Below are 17,305 nucleotides of genomic sequence, written 5' to 3' on the forward strand. Positions count from 1 at the left end.
AATTGCTGCAAAGTAATTTTTAAGCAAAAAAAATATAAATATGATAGCTTTCTAACAAAAAACTATAAAAAGTATTTCAGGAAAAAAATATAAAAAAAGAATTAAGAAAAAAATACAAATAATAAATCTTCAAATGCATTTTAATTAAGAATCTTGTAAGAAAATATAAGTAGACATAAACTCATTTGAAAAGAAAAACTTGAAAACCAAGCTTAATGGTCTAACAGAAATACCATAAAATTTATTAATCATTTATCTTTCAAAAAGAACCTGTCGTGTTTTTTCCTTAATATTATTCATTATTCGTGAATTTACATTAAGCAAAATACTATTTTAAAAAAAATAAAAAAGTTCACAGTTCACACGTATGTAACGCGGACGACACTAAAAAATAATTACATCTATATATAATAAATATTCATCTACAAATTCTTTTTACGAAGACCATCAATCCAGGGGTATTCTATTCTGTTTCCATTAAATTTACAAAATATTCTTCTTGAAGCCAGTTTTTATTTATTTATTTATTATTATTACTACTACTAAGTTGGCAAGAAAACCCGAGGAGCCAGTATTGGCGTGGGTTCCACAAGATTACGTTCGTTCGAGTGGTTTTCTTGACTCACGGTTTATTTGTTTTTTAAATTTATTAAAGGATCTGCTCTCCATTTCTGGAGTCTGACTCATTTCTCGGGATAAAATCTAACCATGGTTATCGATATATCCGGAACTCCGGTTAACAAGGTGGCCATGAACACTATAAAAGGACCCCTCGTTTCCTCCATTATATCATCACTTCTGTTATCTTTTCTTTCTCCGAATAAATCCTCTAGTTGATGGTCTTCTATAATTAAGTTCATTTTCAGCTCCTTTAGGCTTTTTTATCTGGTAAGTTCTTTGATTTCCTCGCTAGAAATCTTTAGATTTTCCATTGTATCATGCTCGCTGCAAGGGTTTCCATGTCCTTCATCGTTTTAATGGTGTTCTAATTGTCTTGATAATGACAGAGAGATGGCAGCAAACGGGAACGGAGAGATGGCGATGAATGGGAAAGGAGCTGCAACGGCAAGAAAACCGAAGGGACTCCTGCCAAGTATCACCACAAGTGACAAGCATCATGATGTCTGCCATGATATGAGCGCACCAACCGTGAAGGCCCAGACAATTGACGAGCTCCACTCTCTTCAAAAGAAGAAATCAGCACCCACTACTCCCATTAAAGGGTTTCAGAGTACCTTTGCTGCTCTCTCCGAAGAAGAACGCCAGAAACAGCAGCTCCAGTCCATCAGGTTATTTATTTTTTTGGTTCATAGCCTCTACGCACGCTATATCATTATAAAAATAATTATCCCCTTTTCATCATTCTTGAGCTAAAAAAATATAAATTTAATTTTATAGGCCAGGAGGACCTCAAATTCTTTATGTTTATAAAGAATTTCTTTTTTTAAAACAGGAAATGTAAATTTTAATCTTTTTACGTATCAATAATACTTCTGAAATGATATAAAAATAGAAGTATTTTTTATATTAATAAAAAAGTAAAACAATTTCAACGGAAGAATAGTAAATAAATAGATGAACACGGTAAGTGGGGCCCAGAATGGGATTGCCTTCTGATATCATAAAATCTGATGGTGGTGATGGTGAAAGAAAGGAAAGTGCTTGGATTTTGCAACCCTTGAAAACGTTCCAAGGAACGGGAATCGGATGCAGCTGTAAACAGACAGTTAATTACTTAAATGCCCCTGCACGAAATGCGAGTTTTCCTAAAGGTTCGTTTTTGTAGTTTTATATAAAAAAATAATAATTCTTTTAGTTTTAAAGCCTAATTAGCATGTCCTTAATCAGGGTTTAACACATATAATTTGATGTTATTCTGACCCAAATTTATTTCTCATTATAATCTTTGCATAATTTTTATTATTTTCCTTTTTCTATTAAAAAACCAAAAATAAATCTAAAATTCGTTTCTTAAAACTAGATGGACTGATTTATAATTTACTTAAATTGAAAAAATCAAACGACGAGACCGGCATAGTGGAGAGTATGGTTTTTCCAGGAAATTTCGTGGACAAAAAGAGAGGCTAAGGTCGTTGATTGTGACTGTAAATGCTTATATTCTCAGTACAATTTTTAAAGTTATTAATTTGGTTATAAAAAATTATAGTTTGAGAAAAATATAAATTTATAACTTTTTATTTTATTTTTAAAATGCAACCACAAGACAATACCAAACAAATATAAAGGCATGTAAAATTAATCTGTAGCACCATGTGTTTGTTAATATTGTGTAAATATTTTTATAAAATTGTATTTAAACTGAAAAAAAAATAATATGTATAGGAAAACTGATGTCTGTTTTGTGTTTATGTAACAATGGAACGACAGTGCATCTTTGGCATCGTTGACGAGAGAAACAGGACCGAAAGTGGTGAGAGGAGACCCTGCTAGCAAGAGCCAGACCAGCCCAAGGGTTCACCAGCAACATGTAGCTGAACCCGCCATCAGCGCCAGCGACAGCTCCTTGAAGTTCACTCACGTCCTCTACAACCTCTCCCCTGCCGGTAATGATATCTTCGAATTAATAATAAAACTATTAATTTAATTTACTTTACAACATACCAACTTAGGATTATAGAGTTCTTAAGATATATCTAGTATTATTTATTCTTATTAATTGAGAAGGTTAATTTAGTCTCTATTTTATTATTAATATTTTTTTATCAATAAATGGAAACACACACGAGCGTAGCCATTAGCCAATGAGTTGCGTACCTTAATGGGAAATTAGGTAGAAAATTCATCACTTTTCTTATTCTAAAAATCAATGACGTGTAGCCACAATGAACGGTTTATTATGACCTCTGAAGTCAAAATTTCTCATAATTGTCGGTTTTACCTTATCGTGCCAACAGTTCTAGAGACGAATACGATGGTTAAAGAGATTCGCTTTATGTTTTTCAATTTTTTTAATTGTTTGTGTGCGAGTGGTGTTATAGTAAAAATATTTTTTTATTTAAAAATAAATTAAAATATTTTTTATTAAAATATTTTTTTTATATTTGATACCATCACATCAAAACTATTAAAAATATTAAAAAAAACATTGACTTAGTTTTTTTAAATGAATTACACTTTTAAAATGTAAAATAATATAAAATTACCACAATTCCAAACATTACAAACACACATGAATAAGATAAATATAAAATTATGTGCATGCCATCAACTCTCTTAGAGACTAATACGATGGAGAAGATTTGTTTTATTTTTTTAATTTTTAAAATTGTTTGAGTGTTTAGTGTTATGGTGCAAATATTATTTACTTAAAAAATTTTAAAATAATTTTTTTATATTTTTGATATAACACATTAAAACTATAAAAAAAATTAAAAAAACAATTAATTTATTTTATTTTTAAATGAAACACACTCTTAAAATACACTTTTAAAAAACACTAAAAAACAGAAATCATCAATAGCCAAACACCCACAAAATCTCAGTGTCTTATCGAGAAAAATTATCTGAAAGAATAAGATGGATACAAAGGTATGTTCTTAGGATTAATTAATGAAGAACATAATCTTATCCTTACCGAGCAACTAAAGAATTCTTGCTGACAAATGACGACTTAGAGTGTGCTTGGCAGTGTGGTTGTGGGTGCTTTTTAAATAATTTTTCGTGTCAAAATGCATGCCAATAATATTTTTTTATTTTTAAAAATTATTTTTGACATCAAAACGATCCAAAACATACAAACTATATTTAATTTTAGTAAAATAAAATTTTCAAATTTTTTGAGAATGCAGCCGCAACCGCGTTCCCAAACTTTCCCTTAAACTTCATCTCTTTTTGCTTGACCAGCCAGCATATTGGTTGATTTATTTCTTTTGCAAATGAATTAGTGGATTGTCACTGTGATAAATTAATTCATCCAAGTATATATATCGTGCAGAGCTTTATGAGCAGGCCATACACTATGAGAAAGGGTCCTTCATAACATCAACTGGTGCATTGGCTACCCTTTCCGGTGCCAAAACTGGTCGGGCTCCGAGAGATAAACGTGTTGTCAAGGATGATGTTACCGGAGAAGAGCTTTGGTGGGGAAAGTAAGTACCTGGCAGCAGGCCACCTCCTTGTTTATAATAAATTAGTCCTCTCTGCTAGTTTTATAAAATAAAATAAATATTATTTTAGTTTTAAAATGTAATTAATAAGTCGTTTCCATCATTTCCATATATTTTTAATTTTTTTAGTTAAAAATAAAAAATAATATTATAAAAAGATTGATAACAAAAGAATACGTTGTTTTAGAATAAATCAAGAAACAAGTTAATTAATTTTTAAAACAAGAGGGGGGATAATATTTTTTTTTATCTCTGCCTCGTTTTTACTTGCCCGTCAAGTAATTTACTTCGTTAACCCCAGGGGTTCACCCAACATTGAAATGGACGAGCATACCTTCATGGTTAACAGAGAAAGAGCTGTTGATTACTTGAATTCTCTGGACAAGGTACGTGATTTTTTTATTATTTTTCTTTAATTTCGTGTCCTTTTTTTCTTTTCTTTGGGCTATGTCTTTGCGTGTCTTGTACATAAATGTTTCTGTTTAAGCTTTACTCTATACCTTCGTTTCTGTGAATTCTTGATGTGCGCAATTCTGACGTTTTTTCGGATGATAGCGATATTTGTCTTAGTATCTTTATTGTCCTTTTCTCCATGTAGTTTTCTAATCCCTTGGGAGTAGCAATTTTGTCGTTATACGAGTCATTAATGATATATAGAAAGTTAAAATAATAATAATATTATTATTTTTTAAAATTAAATTAGTTTTGATTGAATTATGAGTTGATTCATTAAGATTTTGGGTTTGGTGGAATCAATTTTTATATTTTTTTAAACTTTGTCTGAAATTAAATTATAAGTCAAATATCAAGTTATTTTCAAGTCGTGTTTCACAAGTATACGGTACCTACCTTATTGGTGGGTTTGTACATTATTGACTACCGTGCTGTACGAATACATCAATACATGGACTCTTGTTTTGAATGCATGTACGGTGGACCATTGGCTGCCACGGGCATGCCCTCGTGCAGTTCATTGCATTTTCCCTGTTGATTAATTTGGGATTGAATGGTGAATTCTGATGGTTTGGACTTCAAAATTTTCAGGTCTTTGTGAACGATCAATTCTTGAACTGGGACCCTGAGAACAGAATCAAAGTCCGGATTGTTTCTGCCAGAGCCTACCATTCACTCTTCATGCACAACATGTAAGTAAAAGTGGATGATTTCTTAACGTTTTTAGCAGGAATATATTTGTCTGTTTCTGTCTCTCCCCCAACAAAGCCCTAAGCCTGCCAGATAAGTCTCTTTTATCGTTGACAAAATGTTAAATATGATATACTGTGCTGGATATTATTACTCCCATACAATGGAGGAAAGTGGTAAGAAAAAATGCGCATGATGTAATGAGCTAAGTGTGTTCAATTGGATAACTGGGTGGGTGGCAGGTGTATCCGGCCCACTCCTGAAGAGCTGGAGGATTTCGGTACTCCGGACTTCACTATATACAATGCAGGCCAGTTCCCATGTAATCGTTATACACACTACATGACATCCTCTACTAGTATAGATCTGAACCTTGCTAGAAGGGAAATGGTCATCCTCGGCACACAGTACGCCGGGGAAATGAAGAAGGGTCTGTTCAGTGTAATGCATTATCTCATGCCTAAGCGTCGAATCCTCTCCTTACATTCTGGCTGCAATATGGGAAAAGATGGAGATGTTGCCCTCTTCTTTGGACTGTCAGGTATAGTATCACCATGTCACCTGGTCGCGACATGGTGCCATGCCTGCAAAAATGATACGTGCCTAAAACTTACTTTTTGCATGCTTAACCCCTTTATATCTTTGTTTTAATAAGCATATATCTGGCCTATATTTATGCCCATTTCTTTTTCTTATCATTTGCTATGTTATTGATGAGTCCTATGAATTTTGATGATTCTTGTATTAGGTACCGGGAAGACAACTCTGTCTACTGATCCAAACAGATATCTAATTGGAGATGACGAGCATTGCTGGACTGAGACCGGAGTGTCAAATATTGAAGGCGGATGCTATGCCAAATGCATTGATCTCTCAAGGGAGAAGGAGCCTGAAATCTGGAATGCCATCAAGTTTGGAACTGGTAGCATTCTAAATCTTCTTTAAATTCCATTAACTCAAGTAGGAGGAAATACAAAATGATCTATATCAATTGGTTTGAACCTGAAGATCTTATTTTTTGGCATGTTTTAAACGTCTGAACTGATGCAACTGATTGTGCATGGCAGTGCTGGAAAACGTGGTGTTCGAGGAGCACACTCGAGAGGTGGATTATGCTGATAAATCCGTTACAGGTGAATGAAAGATCATGGATTTGAACATTTCTTCTGATCACACTCAAGTGAAAAAAATCTGATGTTTATATTGTTTTCCCTTGCAACTTTTGCAGAGAACACTCGAGCATCCTACCCTATCGAGTACATTCCTAATGCGAAGATACCATGTGTTGGTCCGCACCCAAAGAATGTTATCCTTTTGGCATGTGATGCATTTGGTGTACTCCCACCAGTGAGCAAGCTGAACTTGGCACAGACCATGTATCATTTCATCAGTGGCTATACCGCTTTGGTAATGATTAGTCACTAAATGCTCTGCTCTTCCTGTTGATAATTTTGATTTACATATGCTAGCTCAGTGCTTGTAGCATTTTGGTAATTGAATTTCTTGATAATCAATGTAGGTGGCTGGCACAGAAGAGGGTGTGAAGGAGCCAAGGGCAACATTCTCAGCTTGCTTTGGTGCAGCATTTATAATGATGCACCCTACCAAATATGCAGCTATGCTGGCTGAGAAGATGCAGAAGCATGGTGCAACAGGATGGCTTGTCAACACTGGCTGGTCAGGTGGAAGGTATGTTTGGCATTGTTATATGATACGAACAATCCAAGAATTGTAAATCAGAATTTTGTCACCCATTCTCGGGGAAGAAAGTCTTTGAATGTATTTGGTGTTTTGCAGCTATGGTTCAGGAAGCCGTATCAAGTTAGCATACACAAGGAAAATCATTGATGCCATACATTCTGGCAGTCTCTTGAAGGCAGAATACAAGAAAACTAAGGTGTTTGGGCTAGAGATCCCCACCGAGGTTGAGGGAGTGCCCTCTGAAATCCTGGATCCAGTGAACACTGTTAGTATTCTACTCTTTAACCTGCTGCCTTCAATATTTACACCCTTTTTTTGTATAATCTGTTTCTCGCATGTAATTCTAATGCTGTTGTTCTCAAATGCAGTGGTCAAACAAGCTAGGCTACGAGGATACCCTGATGAAGCTGGCAGGTTTGTTCAAGAATAACTTTGAGACATTCACTGATCACAAGATTGGAAAGGGCAACGAGCTCACAGAAGAGATCCTCGCAGCCGGTCCAAATTTCTAATTTCTAGTCAATCGAGAAGAAGATTATATCTGTATTACGAATAATACTTGGTTGAGAAAAGTGTGATATTGTTTGTTATGATGATGATGATGATATGTAGTTGTTTCAATAGTTAAATCATAATCAAATATTTACATGCAGCAGCTTCTGTTTTGTTCTAGTTCATGCTTGCTGATAAGCATCACCCGGTATCAGATTAAATAAAAAAAAAAGAACACAATGGTCCTTCATAAACATAAACCATCAAACGAAATCGGTTGGTTGATTCTCATTTGATCAAATATATTCTGTACTTGAGCTTTTTATCGGGTTAATGATGGTGTAAGCACGCCAACAAGATGGAACCTACAGGGAAAACAAGGACTAATGCAATGGTGTCTCCAAAGAAAATCATGAAAGGAAGGTGGATTCTCATTACCGGCATCCGCTGGCAGGGCAGCATAATCGATCACCTCAAGCACTCGAGCATTATGTTTGATTCATAAATAAATAAAATTGATGATGTTTCAATTCCTTCTACTGAAAGTAAGTATAGCACTTTGGGATCCAAATTTAACCGAAGATATATATATTATGTTAATAAATGAATATCTATCTGATAAATATGATAATAAATATCTAAATTTTTATTAGTTGAGTAATAAATAAAATATAAATATAATAAAAATCTGACTTGTAAATATCTATCACCATCCCTACTTTTTTTTTTTTTTCATTAAACATGTACTTCACTGGCTCCGACACCAAGAGGATATAAAATTCACGGGTCCTTGAAACTATAAAATCCTGCATATAAAATTATTCTAGGTTCTGTCCAAATTAATTTAAGGTTCTTGTCCAACTCATTATTTGTTAGAAGAAAAAGGTAATCCAAAATGTTTTATCTTTATATATATACTTCTTCTTTTTCTTGTTCAGACAAATGTGTAGAGTCTGTTATTTTCCTAATTTAATTCGTCTTACCTTCCATAGCCAACATTGCTTTTCATCTATCATAATCTTATTCCACTGATTTTTAGCACTCTAATTCTATCCAAAGAAAATCTTCCAAACATCATATAAATTACAAGTCTTATTAATTAATAAGCCTCACGAACCTCAGAGCCACTGGAAGCTTACATGATCGTTAACTTCAGGGCCCGTGGGATTAATCGAGGTGCACGCAATCTGACCCGAACACCTACGTTAATAAAAAAAATAAGCCACATCATTTTTTGATTTTCATGTGAAAAAAAAGGTTTGATATGGGTGGTCAAATTTTATTCTAGTTTTGATGTGGATGATTAAAAAAAAAACTTAATATGGATAGCCAAAATTTTAATTTAGAAGAGGATATAAATAATCAAAGAAGAAGAAAAATCAAGAAATAGGAATTTATTATACTTTCTAAATAATATAATAAACCAATACCATTCATTAGAAAAAATCCCAGTTTTCATTTTGTTTTAATCTTTGTATCTTTCACTTTAAAGGAATCCATTTAGTAAATATGGGTATTTATTATACTTTATAAATAAATAATTTATGCATTGAATATTTTAAAATTTCTCACCTATCAACATCTTAAAAAAAACATAAACTACAAATATTATAATTGGTAAAAAACTATATATGATCCCATAATATATACAAGGGATACATAATGAAAATCAATATTTATTATACCATATTTAGTAGATCTTTTTTTTATATGATAATGTCACTCTAGCAATTTATAATGGCATTTCATTAATAGTAAAGTAAATGCACTTGGATATTTATCTAGAGTGGAGTGTCCTTATAAATTAATTGAGTATCAATGCCTTGATCACAGTCCTTGAGAGAAACATTGCTTTTTTTTAAGAGTTAGCCAATCATCTTCCAATAGTTAAGTAATTTCCACAAAAATAATAATTCAATATATGGAAAAATATATTTTGGCATTACATGTATATGGAATTTATGTTCTTTATAGATATGCTAGATAAAGTTTCCCTACAATGATAGTGTTAGTGAAGTAGCTTAAAAAATAATATAAATTGAGTAATAAATGGGAAATATATAAACCAAGCACAAAGAAAAAAAAATCGATAATCCCTTCAATTATTAGAACGAAAATGAAAGATAGAACATAAGAATTTTGAATCCGAACCATGGCTCTTATCTTGGTTGGAGGGTTTGTTTTTGTGTTTTAAATTATTTTTTACTTAAAAAATATTAAATTAATATTTCAAATAGTTTTTAAATGATCTTAATATGTTGATATCAAAAATAAAAAAATAAATCTATAAAAATATCATTTTAATATATTTCTAACTAAAAAATATTTTTACTACGCATTTTCTTTCATGTTTTTGAAAATAAAAAGGAAATTTTTTTTCAAGAGGGAATATCATGTTCATATTATACTATTTTATTATTAGAAAAGATCTTTAAAGTTAAAAATCTTTTTAAAAATAGCTATGAATCATATATAGAAATATAGATATACCATCAACTATGATAAGTGAGATCAACACATCTCTCTCAAAAAAGCAAAATTGAACCACATCATTTTATTAATTTTCTTAAAAAAATATATATCTCTATAACGAAAAAAATTATCCCAGCATGTTTAAATAGACAATAATAGCACCTTTGGAGAATAAACTTTAGGATCGAATAGACAATCTTCTATTTGGAGTTATAAAAGGCCTAAAATGGCTCTGGGTCTTGTACACCCTGGAAAAGCAAAAGGCAAGCCATCCATGCACGCACGACTTCTCTATCACAAATGGGCAGCTTAGTGTTCGGTCTTTTCTCTTCTTTTTAATTCAATTCAACAGCTAATCTAGCCGGAAATTGCTCCCCTCCATCATCTCATTATTAGTATATTTTCATGGTGTTTTTCTCTTCTCTTCTCTTTTCTTCTCCTCTTTCCTTTTTTTTAAAGAAAGAACAATAACACCACGTACATACACATCATTGCTGTGTGTGTTAGCACTTTGCTGCACGTTCCTTCCTTGAAACCTCAACCACCCTCTTTCTGTGTCTTTCCTAAATAAAAGGGTACCCAGGTACGAAGTATTGGGTTCCATGTCTTGTAATTACTTGCTACATTGTATGTAGTTTGGTCGATAAATTGTTAAAGAACGAGACAGGGGAAAAGGAGTTGCATGATATAATACATATTCTTGATTTGGAGAAACGAAGAGACAAGAAATTAAGAAACAATAATAACATGTTGCAGAGAGCTGCAAGCAATGCTTACTCATGGTGGTGGGCAAGCCACATTCGAACAAAGCAATCCAAATGGCTCGAGCAGAACCTTCATGGTAATTATCATTATTGTTAGTGTTTAGTTGCATTGGCGTAGTCATTTTCTTACTTGAATCGATGAACATTTCTGTAAATCTTATTCTGTAGCAGTCACACAGTCATTTTTGCTTTTGGTATATGGGATTTGACAAACGTTGTTGGGGGAATTTACAATGGAAAAGGGAATTAAATATGAATTGATCCATCTTTTTATCATCAGAATTCATTATGTTTATGATTTCTTCCATCTGATTTCTGCAGAGCTCATTCTGATTGAGGAAATTTAGTTTTTTATTTTTTTTATGATGAAGGCAAAGGCCAAATCCAAATGCAGCATTAAACCTTCATCCATGAATCAACTGATTTTAACATGCATAAATTCAATGTGTATAAATGCCTTATCAATACAAATTATTAACTGCAGACATGGAAGATAAGGTTCAAAGCGTAATCAAACTCATTGAAGAAGATGGAGACTCTTTTGCCAAGAGGGCAGAAATGTACTACAAAAAGAGACCAGAGCTGATACACTTCGTCGAAGACTCTTACCGGGCTTATAGGGCATTAGCTGAACGGTATAACCACATATCAACAGAGCTACAAAATGCCAACAATACCATTGCTTATGTTTTCCCAGAAAAAGTCCAGTTTGCAATGGAAGAAGACGAAGATGAAGCCCCATCATCTAAATTTGAAAATAAGCTCCCAGAAGTCTCGAGAGCAAATATTCCAAAGGTTCCGAAGATTCCGAAAGATGTAAAGGGTCTCTTCACATCTGCTTCGAAGAAGCTGCAATCAAAGAAGTCAATGAAAGGAGCAAGTAATGCTACAGTTTCTAAGTCTGGTTTGAGCAAATCAGAAGGCCTCCTGGAGATTGACAAGATTCAGAGACAAATCCTGGCTCTACAAACTGAGAAAGAGTTTGCGAAGAGTTCTTATGAGGGCGGACTTGCGAAGTATTGGGAAATTGAACTGCAAATCAAGGAAATGCAAGAGAAGGTTTGTAATTTGCAAGATGAATTTGGTGCAGGCATTGTCATTGAAGACGAGGAAGCTCGGACGCTGATGGCGTCGGCAGCCCTGAAATCATGCCAAGAGACATTGGCTCAATTGCAGGAGAAACAAGAGAGATCTGCAGAAGAAGCAGTAGAAGAGCGCAAGAGAATTACCAATGCCCGGGAGAAGTTGAAGTCTCTCAAGGATGAGTTTTTGCATGGCGAGATCAATCCAGAAAATCCTCGAGCCAAAGATGAACCTATAAAAGCAGTGGAAGGATTGGAAAGCATACACCAACAAGTGAGCGGTACAACAGAAGAGAAACAGGATATAGAGTTGTTGCGTGAGAAGATTAAGGAAAACCTCGATGTTGGGTCTAATGCAAGTGTCACTGCAGCAGAACTTGTTGAGAAGATCGATGAACTTGTAAACAAGATCATTAACTTAGAAGCTTCAGTTTCATCACAGACAGCTCTTATACAGAGGTTAAGGACGGAGACAGATGAGCTACAAGCAGAAATTCAAACTCTAGAAGAAGACAAGGCAACATTAATCAATGGCAAAAATGATTTGAGGGAACAGCTGAGGGAAATGGAGGAGAAGTTGCATGGAATCCAGAATCTAAACCAGAGTGTCGAGGATCAGAATAACAGCCTCCATGCACATTTTACTGAAGCACATTCTAGTATCGATCACCTCTCTGCGAAATTACTTTGTGTAAAATCAGATGATGAATTCGATGTCAAACCAGAAACAGTGGACAGATCTCTGGTAGAAGTTGAATCTCAAGAAGCTGCACTCAATCCCGATGATAGCATTGAGAAACCGCAGAATGTGAAGACAAAAGAGCATCTCAAGGTTTCAGGTCAGTCCCACGAAGACTTCAAGGGATCAGAAGGTGCACTGAATCCTGATGATGGTCTTGGGGAACAACAAAATCAGAAGCCAAACCATGAGCTCAAGGTTTCATATTCTTCACAGAAAGGGAAGGAAACTCCTGCAGAAGTCAGTTGGTTAGCAGATTTCAAGGAACAAGAAGAAAAAATGAATGATGCTGATGGTTCTATGAACTTCACAGAGAATCAAGGAGAAAAGGAAGAGATAAAAGAACATGGGCAAAATTCAAGTCAACCCCAGAAAACTACAGACCTCAACAATTCCATGGAGGAACTTCCTGGCCTGGAAATTGAAGAAAAAGTTTTTAAGAAAGATTCACCTTCTTTGATGGATGATCTCAATGTTGAAATACAGGAACAGGAAACAACGCTAGTTGACGAGCCGGACTGGAAGCAGTTGTTCATGAATGGTATGGAGAATAGAGAAAGAGCTCTACTTACAGAGTATACTTCAATCCTTCGGAATTTTAAGGAAGTAAAGAAGAAGCTTAGTGAAGCAGAAAAAAAGAATGGGGATAGCCTCTTTGATGCAACGGTGCAGGTAAGAGAACTGAAGAGTGCTAATGCAAAGAAGGATGAACAGATTCAATTTTTACGTCAGAAGCTGATCCTTCTTCAAGCAGGTTTGGGTGAAGATAGTGAATTAATAAAATCGATGGTGACAGAATGCCCAACGACAGAGAAAGAAGTAACAGAAGACTTCAGGGTGATACTAATGGACCAACCAGAAACTATTTCCGAAATCGAAAAACGATTCCGGATGAGCATTGATGAAGTTCTAGAGGAGAACTTGGATTTCTGGTTAAGGTTCAGTACTACATTCCAACAAATACAGAAATTTGAAACTCAAGTCCAAGATTTACAGTCTGAGCTGCTCAAATTAGAGGAAAAGAAAAGGATGGAAGATGGAAGTAGTAATGCAGAATATTCTCTGAAATCGGATGCGAAGCCGCTATACAAGTACCTCAGAGAGATACACACTGAACTGACGGTCTGGCTAGAGAAAAGCATGCAGCTGAAAGATGAAGTGAAGGGCAGATTTACATCCTTGTGTGACATTCAAGATGAAATAACGTCTGCTTTGAAGGAGAGTGCTGAAGATGATGAGTTCAAGTTTACAAGCTATCAAGCTGCAAAGTTCCAAGGTGAGATTTTGAACATGAAACAAGAGAATAACAAGGTTGCAGATGAATTGCAGGCAGGCTTAGATCACATAACGACACTCCAGCTTGAAGTTGAAAGAACATTGGCAAAATTGAACGAGGAATTCAAGCTTTCCGGATCAAAGAACCGTCAAAATATCCAGCTGTCACACTCAGTAAGTCGATCTCGAGTTCCTTTGCGGTCATTCATCTTTGGCACCAAACCCAAAAAGCATAGGACTTCCATCTTCTCTTGCATGCACCCTGCACTGTATAGGAGACATTTTAGATCAGGACCTAATGCATAGATTAGTTCTATTTGAATTTCTGTCTGCTTTTATATTTTCGGATGAGTTCAGTTCTTTCTTATCCATTTTTTTCCATGTATTATTGTATTCTTTCAGAAGCCAAAGCTTCCTTTCCTGTTTTATCTTTATCAGGGTATGTTATCTCTGTGCCATGGATGCTTACCATTAATCAATCAAAACAAGAATAATTTTTAAGCTGTTTCGAGCAGTATGATTTGAATTCATTTGATCTTGTCCCTGTGATGCCATGTTTCCATTTTAACCTTGTAAAATCAAACAACTAGACAAGAAATTTTCTTGCGTTTCTATCAAACTATCTTTTCCCTATTATGCTGACTCCTGTATCATCCATCTATTGCATATCTATACCATTCTGTGCATCTTGTGTCATTCATGGTCCAGAAAGAACACAGATTTTTTATTCTTTCAACCCCAGAAAAACAAAAACAACACATAGTTTGGCAGTAAATGACACGAGTTCTCAAGCAGTTGGAATGAGGGACATCCCTTTGAACAATTTTGAGGTGGAAAGAAGATGCAGGTGATGGGTAGTGTATTGACGCTGTCCTGCTTCACGGTCCTTCCAGAGGAAATTAACTGCCTTGCTGAAATCCTTGGTAAATTCATTCCAAAAATTGCAAAATTTATAAACTACATAAGCATAAGAAAGTGATACGGGTAGCTATGATCACTTTGTTGTGGATCTCTACTATGTGAATTGCCTTAGCATAGTTATTTATGAACCGATGTTGTGCAAAATATCAGCCGGACAAAAATGCCTCCAAATCAAACCCATAAGGTATTGTTCAAGCTATTTTTTATTTATTTATGATTTATAACAAACCCCATTATTCTTTATTCTCTGCCGCGTCGAAAAGTTAAAGGTCATCATGGCCTGCAACCATCTGATATTGAATGTAAATATTCGGAGGCTCACTGATCGCTGCACCGCAGGCTCATATAAATCAAATTCGGTTTGCTGATCTCCTAAAACAGGATGCGTCACTGATGATCACATGAATTAATTGTTATAACCCTTCCATTATAATATGAATCATGGGCAGAGGACACTTCTTTCATCGATAAACAATTGAAATAGAATCAACTATGGAAATCATTGGCCAACAACGTACCTGCTGAGACATTGTCTTTAAGAACTGCACTCTGCGCAGCATAATCAAGAAAAACATGGGCATGTAACAACATTTGTTTTCAATTCAACTAATTTCAATATCTTTGCCATAATTACCGAGTGGCAATTCGTATACAGATTGCTTTTCCACAAACGTACCACTCTTCCGCTACCCCTGTTCGACAAATATGTATAGACAACTTTATGCATGAGAAAGCGTTAATGGCAGCGCTCATGGATGGGCTAGGATCGTGGCTGTTGCAGTGCACCAAAAGAAACCTCTGATACTACCTTAGCTCCCCTCCCCAGGCCATATAGAGGCCTTTGTGATGCCTCAGCTCCAGCCACGGGAAAAAAAAACAGATGCTGACCCTTGATTGGGTAATCTTTCTTTCCACCGAATCTATCGTGCTTGTAACTCCGTGCCAAGAAAACCGAATCAAGTAGAGTTTTTACGAAGGATGGTTCGCATAAAGAAAGATGTATAGCCTTCATGATCTTCAAGCTACTGTTCAAGATAGAAAAGACATGTTTCCATGATTTTTTTTACTTTAAAAATATAAAAATTCTCTTTAAAACTATTTTAAATATAAATTTATTTTATATTTATGTCTTTTAAACTAAATAAATTTCTGTCTTTTTTTTTTTTGGCATGAAAGAAGCTGGAAGTAGTCAAGGACAAAGTGTATTTGCATGCTATGATTCAATTAAACTTGGAGAATACAAAATTTGCAGTTTTTCGAGTTTTTAATCAATGTTTAACTACACTATTTCTTATATTTTCTAGTCAATTTTATTAAACATATTTATTATCTTTCTAAAATCTTTTTTTTTTTTTGAATTCGAGGAAATCCCACCCCCCGGAAAGCATACTCTGTGGGCTCAGGTGAACGAGTAAAACCCCAGTTGTCCCAAGCTCTTACAAAAGGTGCACGTCCTGACTCGAACTCGAGACCTGCTGTGCAGATCTCAAGCCCTTTATCATCACGCTATGTTTCTTAGAGACTTTCTAAAATCTTATAATATTATAAAATGTTTTTATAATAATATTATATTTTTTTATATTAAAAATTATCTTGAAATCCTATTCCTAATAATTAGTTAATTAGATTGTATAACACATAAATTGAGGATATTAATAGTTTTATTTGATTTATTATCAATCAACTTGTCATAATGATAAGACATTGATGCATTCATGATATTTCACAAGACTCCTTTGATTACGTTTAAACCAATCATGTTAACTAACTGTTTCAAAATTTAATTACGGTTATTTTTTAAAATATTTTATTTAAAAAAGTATTAAAAAATATATTTTTTTATTTTTTAAAATTTATTTTTGATATCAACATATTAAAATGATCTAAAACCATCAAAAAATATTAATTTAAAATAAATAAAAAAATTCAATTTTTTTTAAAACATTTTTAAAATGTAAAAATAAACAGAACATCCTTGAAGTTATTGGTTATTTCAACTTTTTGTTATGAAAAGTAAACAAATTATTAAAATAAATTAAACTTAATTGCTTTCAACCAATATTTGATAGATAGTGCACGAAAAGTTGAAATGAAAGTGACATAATAATGCTAATCGGAGAGTTAGAAAGTTTTCTTAGATACTAATCAATGTAGCTAATCACATAGGACAAATTAACTTGAAGTTTTCCATCCTTTTATCATCACATCCGCAATGCTCATCAAAACCCCAAATTCACACTATATGGCACTCTTGTTTTTTCGTTTAGATACGTTAGGATTGCGTTTTAAAAATATGTTTAATTTGAAAAAAAATTAAATCAATGTTTTCTAGTATTTTTTAATAATTTTCCATGTTAATATAAAAAAATTAAAAAATATATTTTAATATATTTTCAAGTAAAAAATATTTTAAAAAAAATATCATACATCACAATATCAACACATAATATCTTCCATGCTTCTTTTGGGAGAGTTTTAAAAATGTTTTTAGTTTAAAAACAAATTAAATTAATGATTTTAATATACTAATATAGAAAAATTACTTTAACATATTTTAAAAATAATTACTATACATGTTAATAAAAAAAT

At 33.7% G+C, this 17,305-nt stretch overlaps 2 protein-coding genes across 2 annotated transcripts; both read left to right on the forward strand.

Moving 5' to 3' along the window:
- Positions 1-726: 726 nt before the first annotated feature.
- On the forward strand, positions 727-7,623 carry LOC7480188 (phosphoenolpyruvate carboxykinase (ATP) 1). Its single transcript, XM_024605645.2, has 13 exons — positions 727-888; positions 1,008-1,289; positions 2,389-2,564; positions 3,956-4,109; positions 4,429-4,513; positions 5,172-5,272; positions 5,513-5,811; positions 6,019-6,192; positions 6,338-6,403; positions 6,499-6,677; positions 6,790-6,959; positions 7,068-7,236; positions 7,340-7,623. Exons 2-13 carry the CDS (start codon positions 1,012-1,014, stop codon positions 7,481-7,483), a joined length of 1,995 nt encoding a protein of 664 aa, XP_024461413.1. The 5' UTR covers positions 727-888; positions 1,008-1,011; the 3' UTR covers positions 7,484-7,623.
- A 2,376-nt stretch (positions 7,624-9,999) lies between these two features.
- On the forward strand, positions 10,000-14,296 carry LOC7480187 (protein NETWORKED 2D-like). The gene is made up of 2 exons (XM_002310830.4): positions 10,000-10,776; positions 11,184-14,296. Exons 1-2 carry the CDS (start codon positions 10,683-10,685, stop codon positions 14,099-14,101), a joined length of 3,012 nt encoding a protein of 1,003 aa, XP_002310866.3. The 5' UTR covers positions 10,000-10,682; the 3' UTR covers positions 14,102-14,296.
- The last annotated feature ends 3,009 nt before the right edge of the window (positions 14,297-17,305 follow it).

This window comes from Populus trichocarpa, chromosome 7, assembly GCF_000002775.5.
Source record: "Populus trichocarpa isolate Nisqually-1 chromosome 7, P.trichocarpa_v4.1, whole genome shotgun sequence".
In the NCBI taxonomy this organism is placed as follows: Eukaryota; Viridiplantae; Streptophyta; class Magnoliopsida; order Malpighiales; family Salicaceae; genus Populus; species Populus trichocarpa.

Excerpts from the sequence above, each read along its gene's own strand:
- LOC7480188 (XM_024605645.2), top strand. The coding sequence starts at position 1,012 with ATGGCAGCAAACGGGAACGGAGAGATGGCGATGAATGGGAAAGGAGCT. Across the intron at positions 2,565-3,955 it reads CTACAACCTCTCCCCTGCCG|AGCTTTATGAGCAGGCCATA; the intron begins GTAATGATATCT and ends TATATCGTGCAG. Across the intron at positions 7,237-7,339 it reads TCCTGGATCCAGTGAACACT|TGGTCAAACAAGCTAGGCTA; the intron begins GTTAGTATTCTA and ends TCTCAAATGCAG.
- LOC7480187 (XM_002310830.4), top strand. The coding sequence starts at position 10,683 with ATGTTGCAGAGAGCTGCAAGCAATGCTTACTCATGGTGGTGGGCAAGC. Across the intron at positions 10,777-11,183 it reads GCTCGAGCAGAACCTTCATG|ACATGGAAGATAAGGTTCAA; the intron begins GTAATTATCATT and ends TATTAACTGCAG.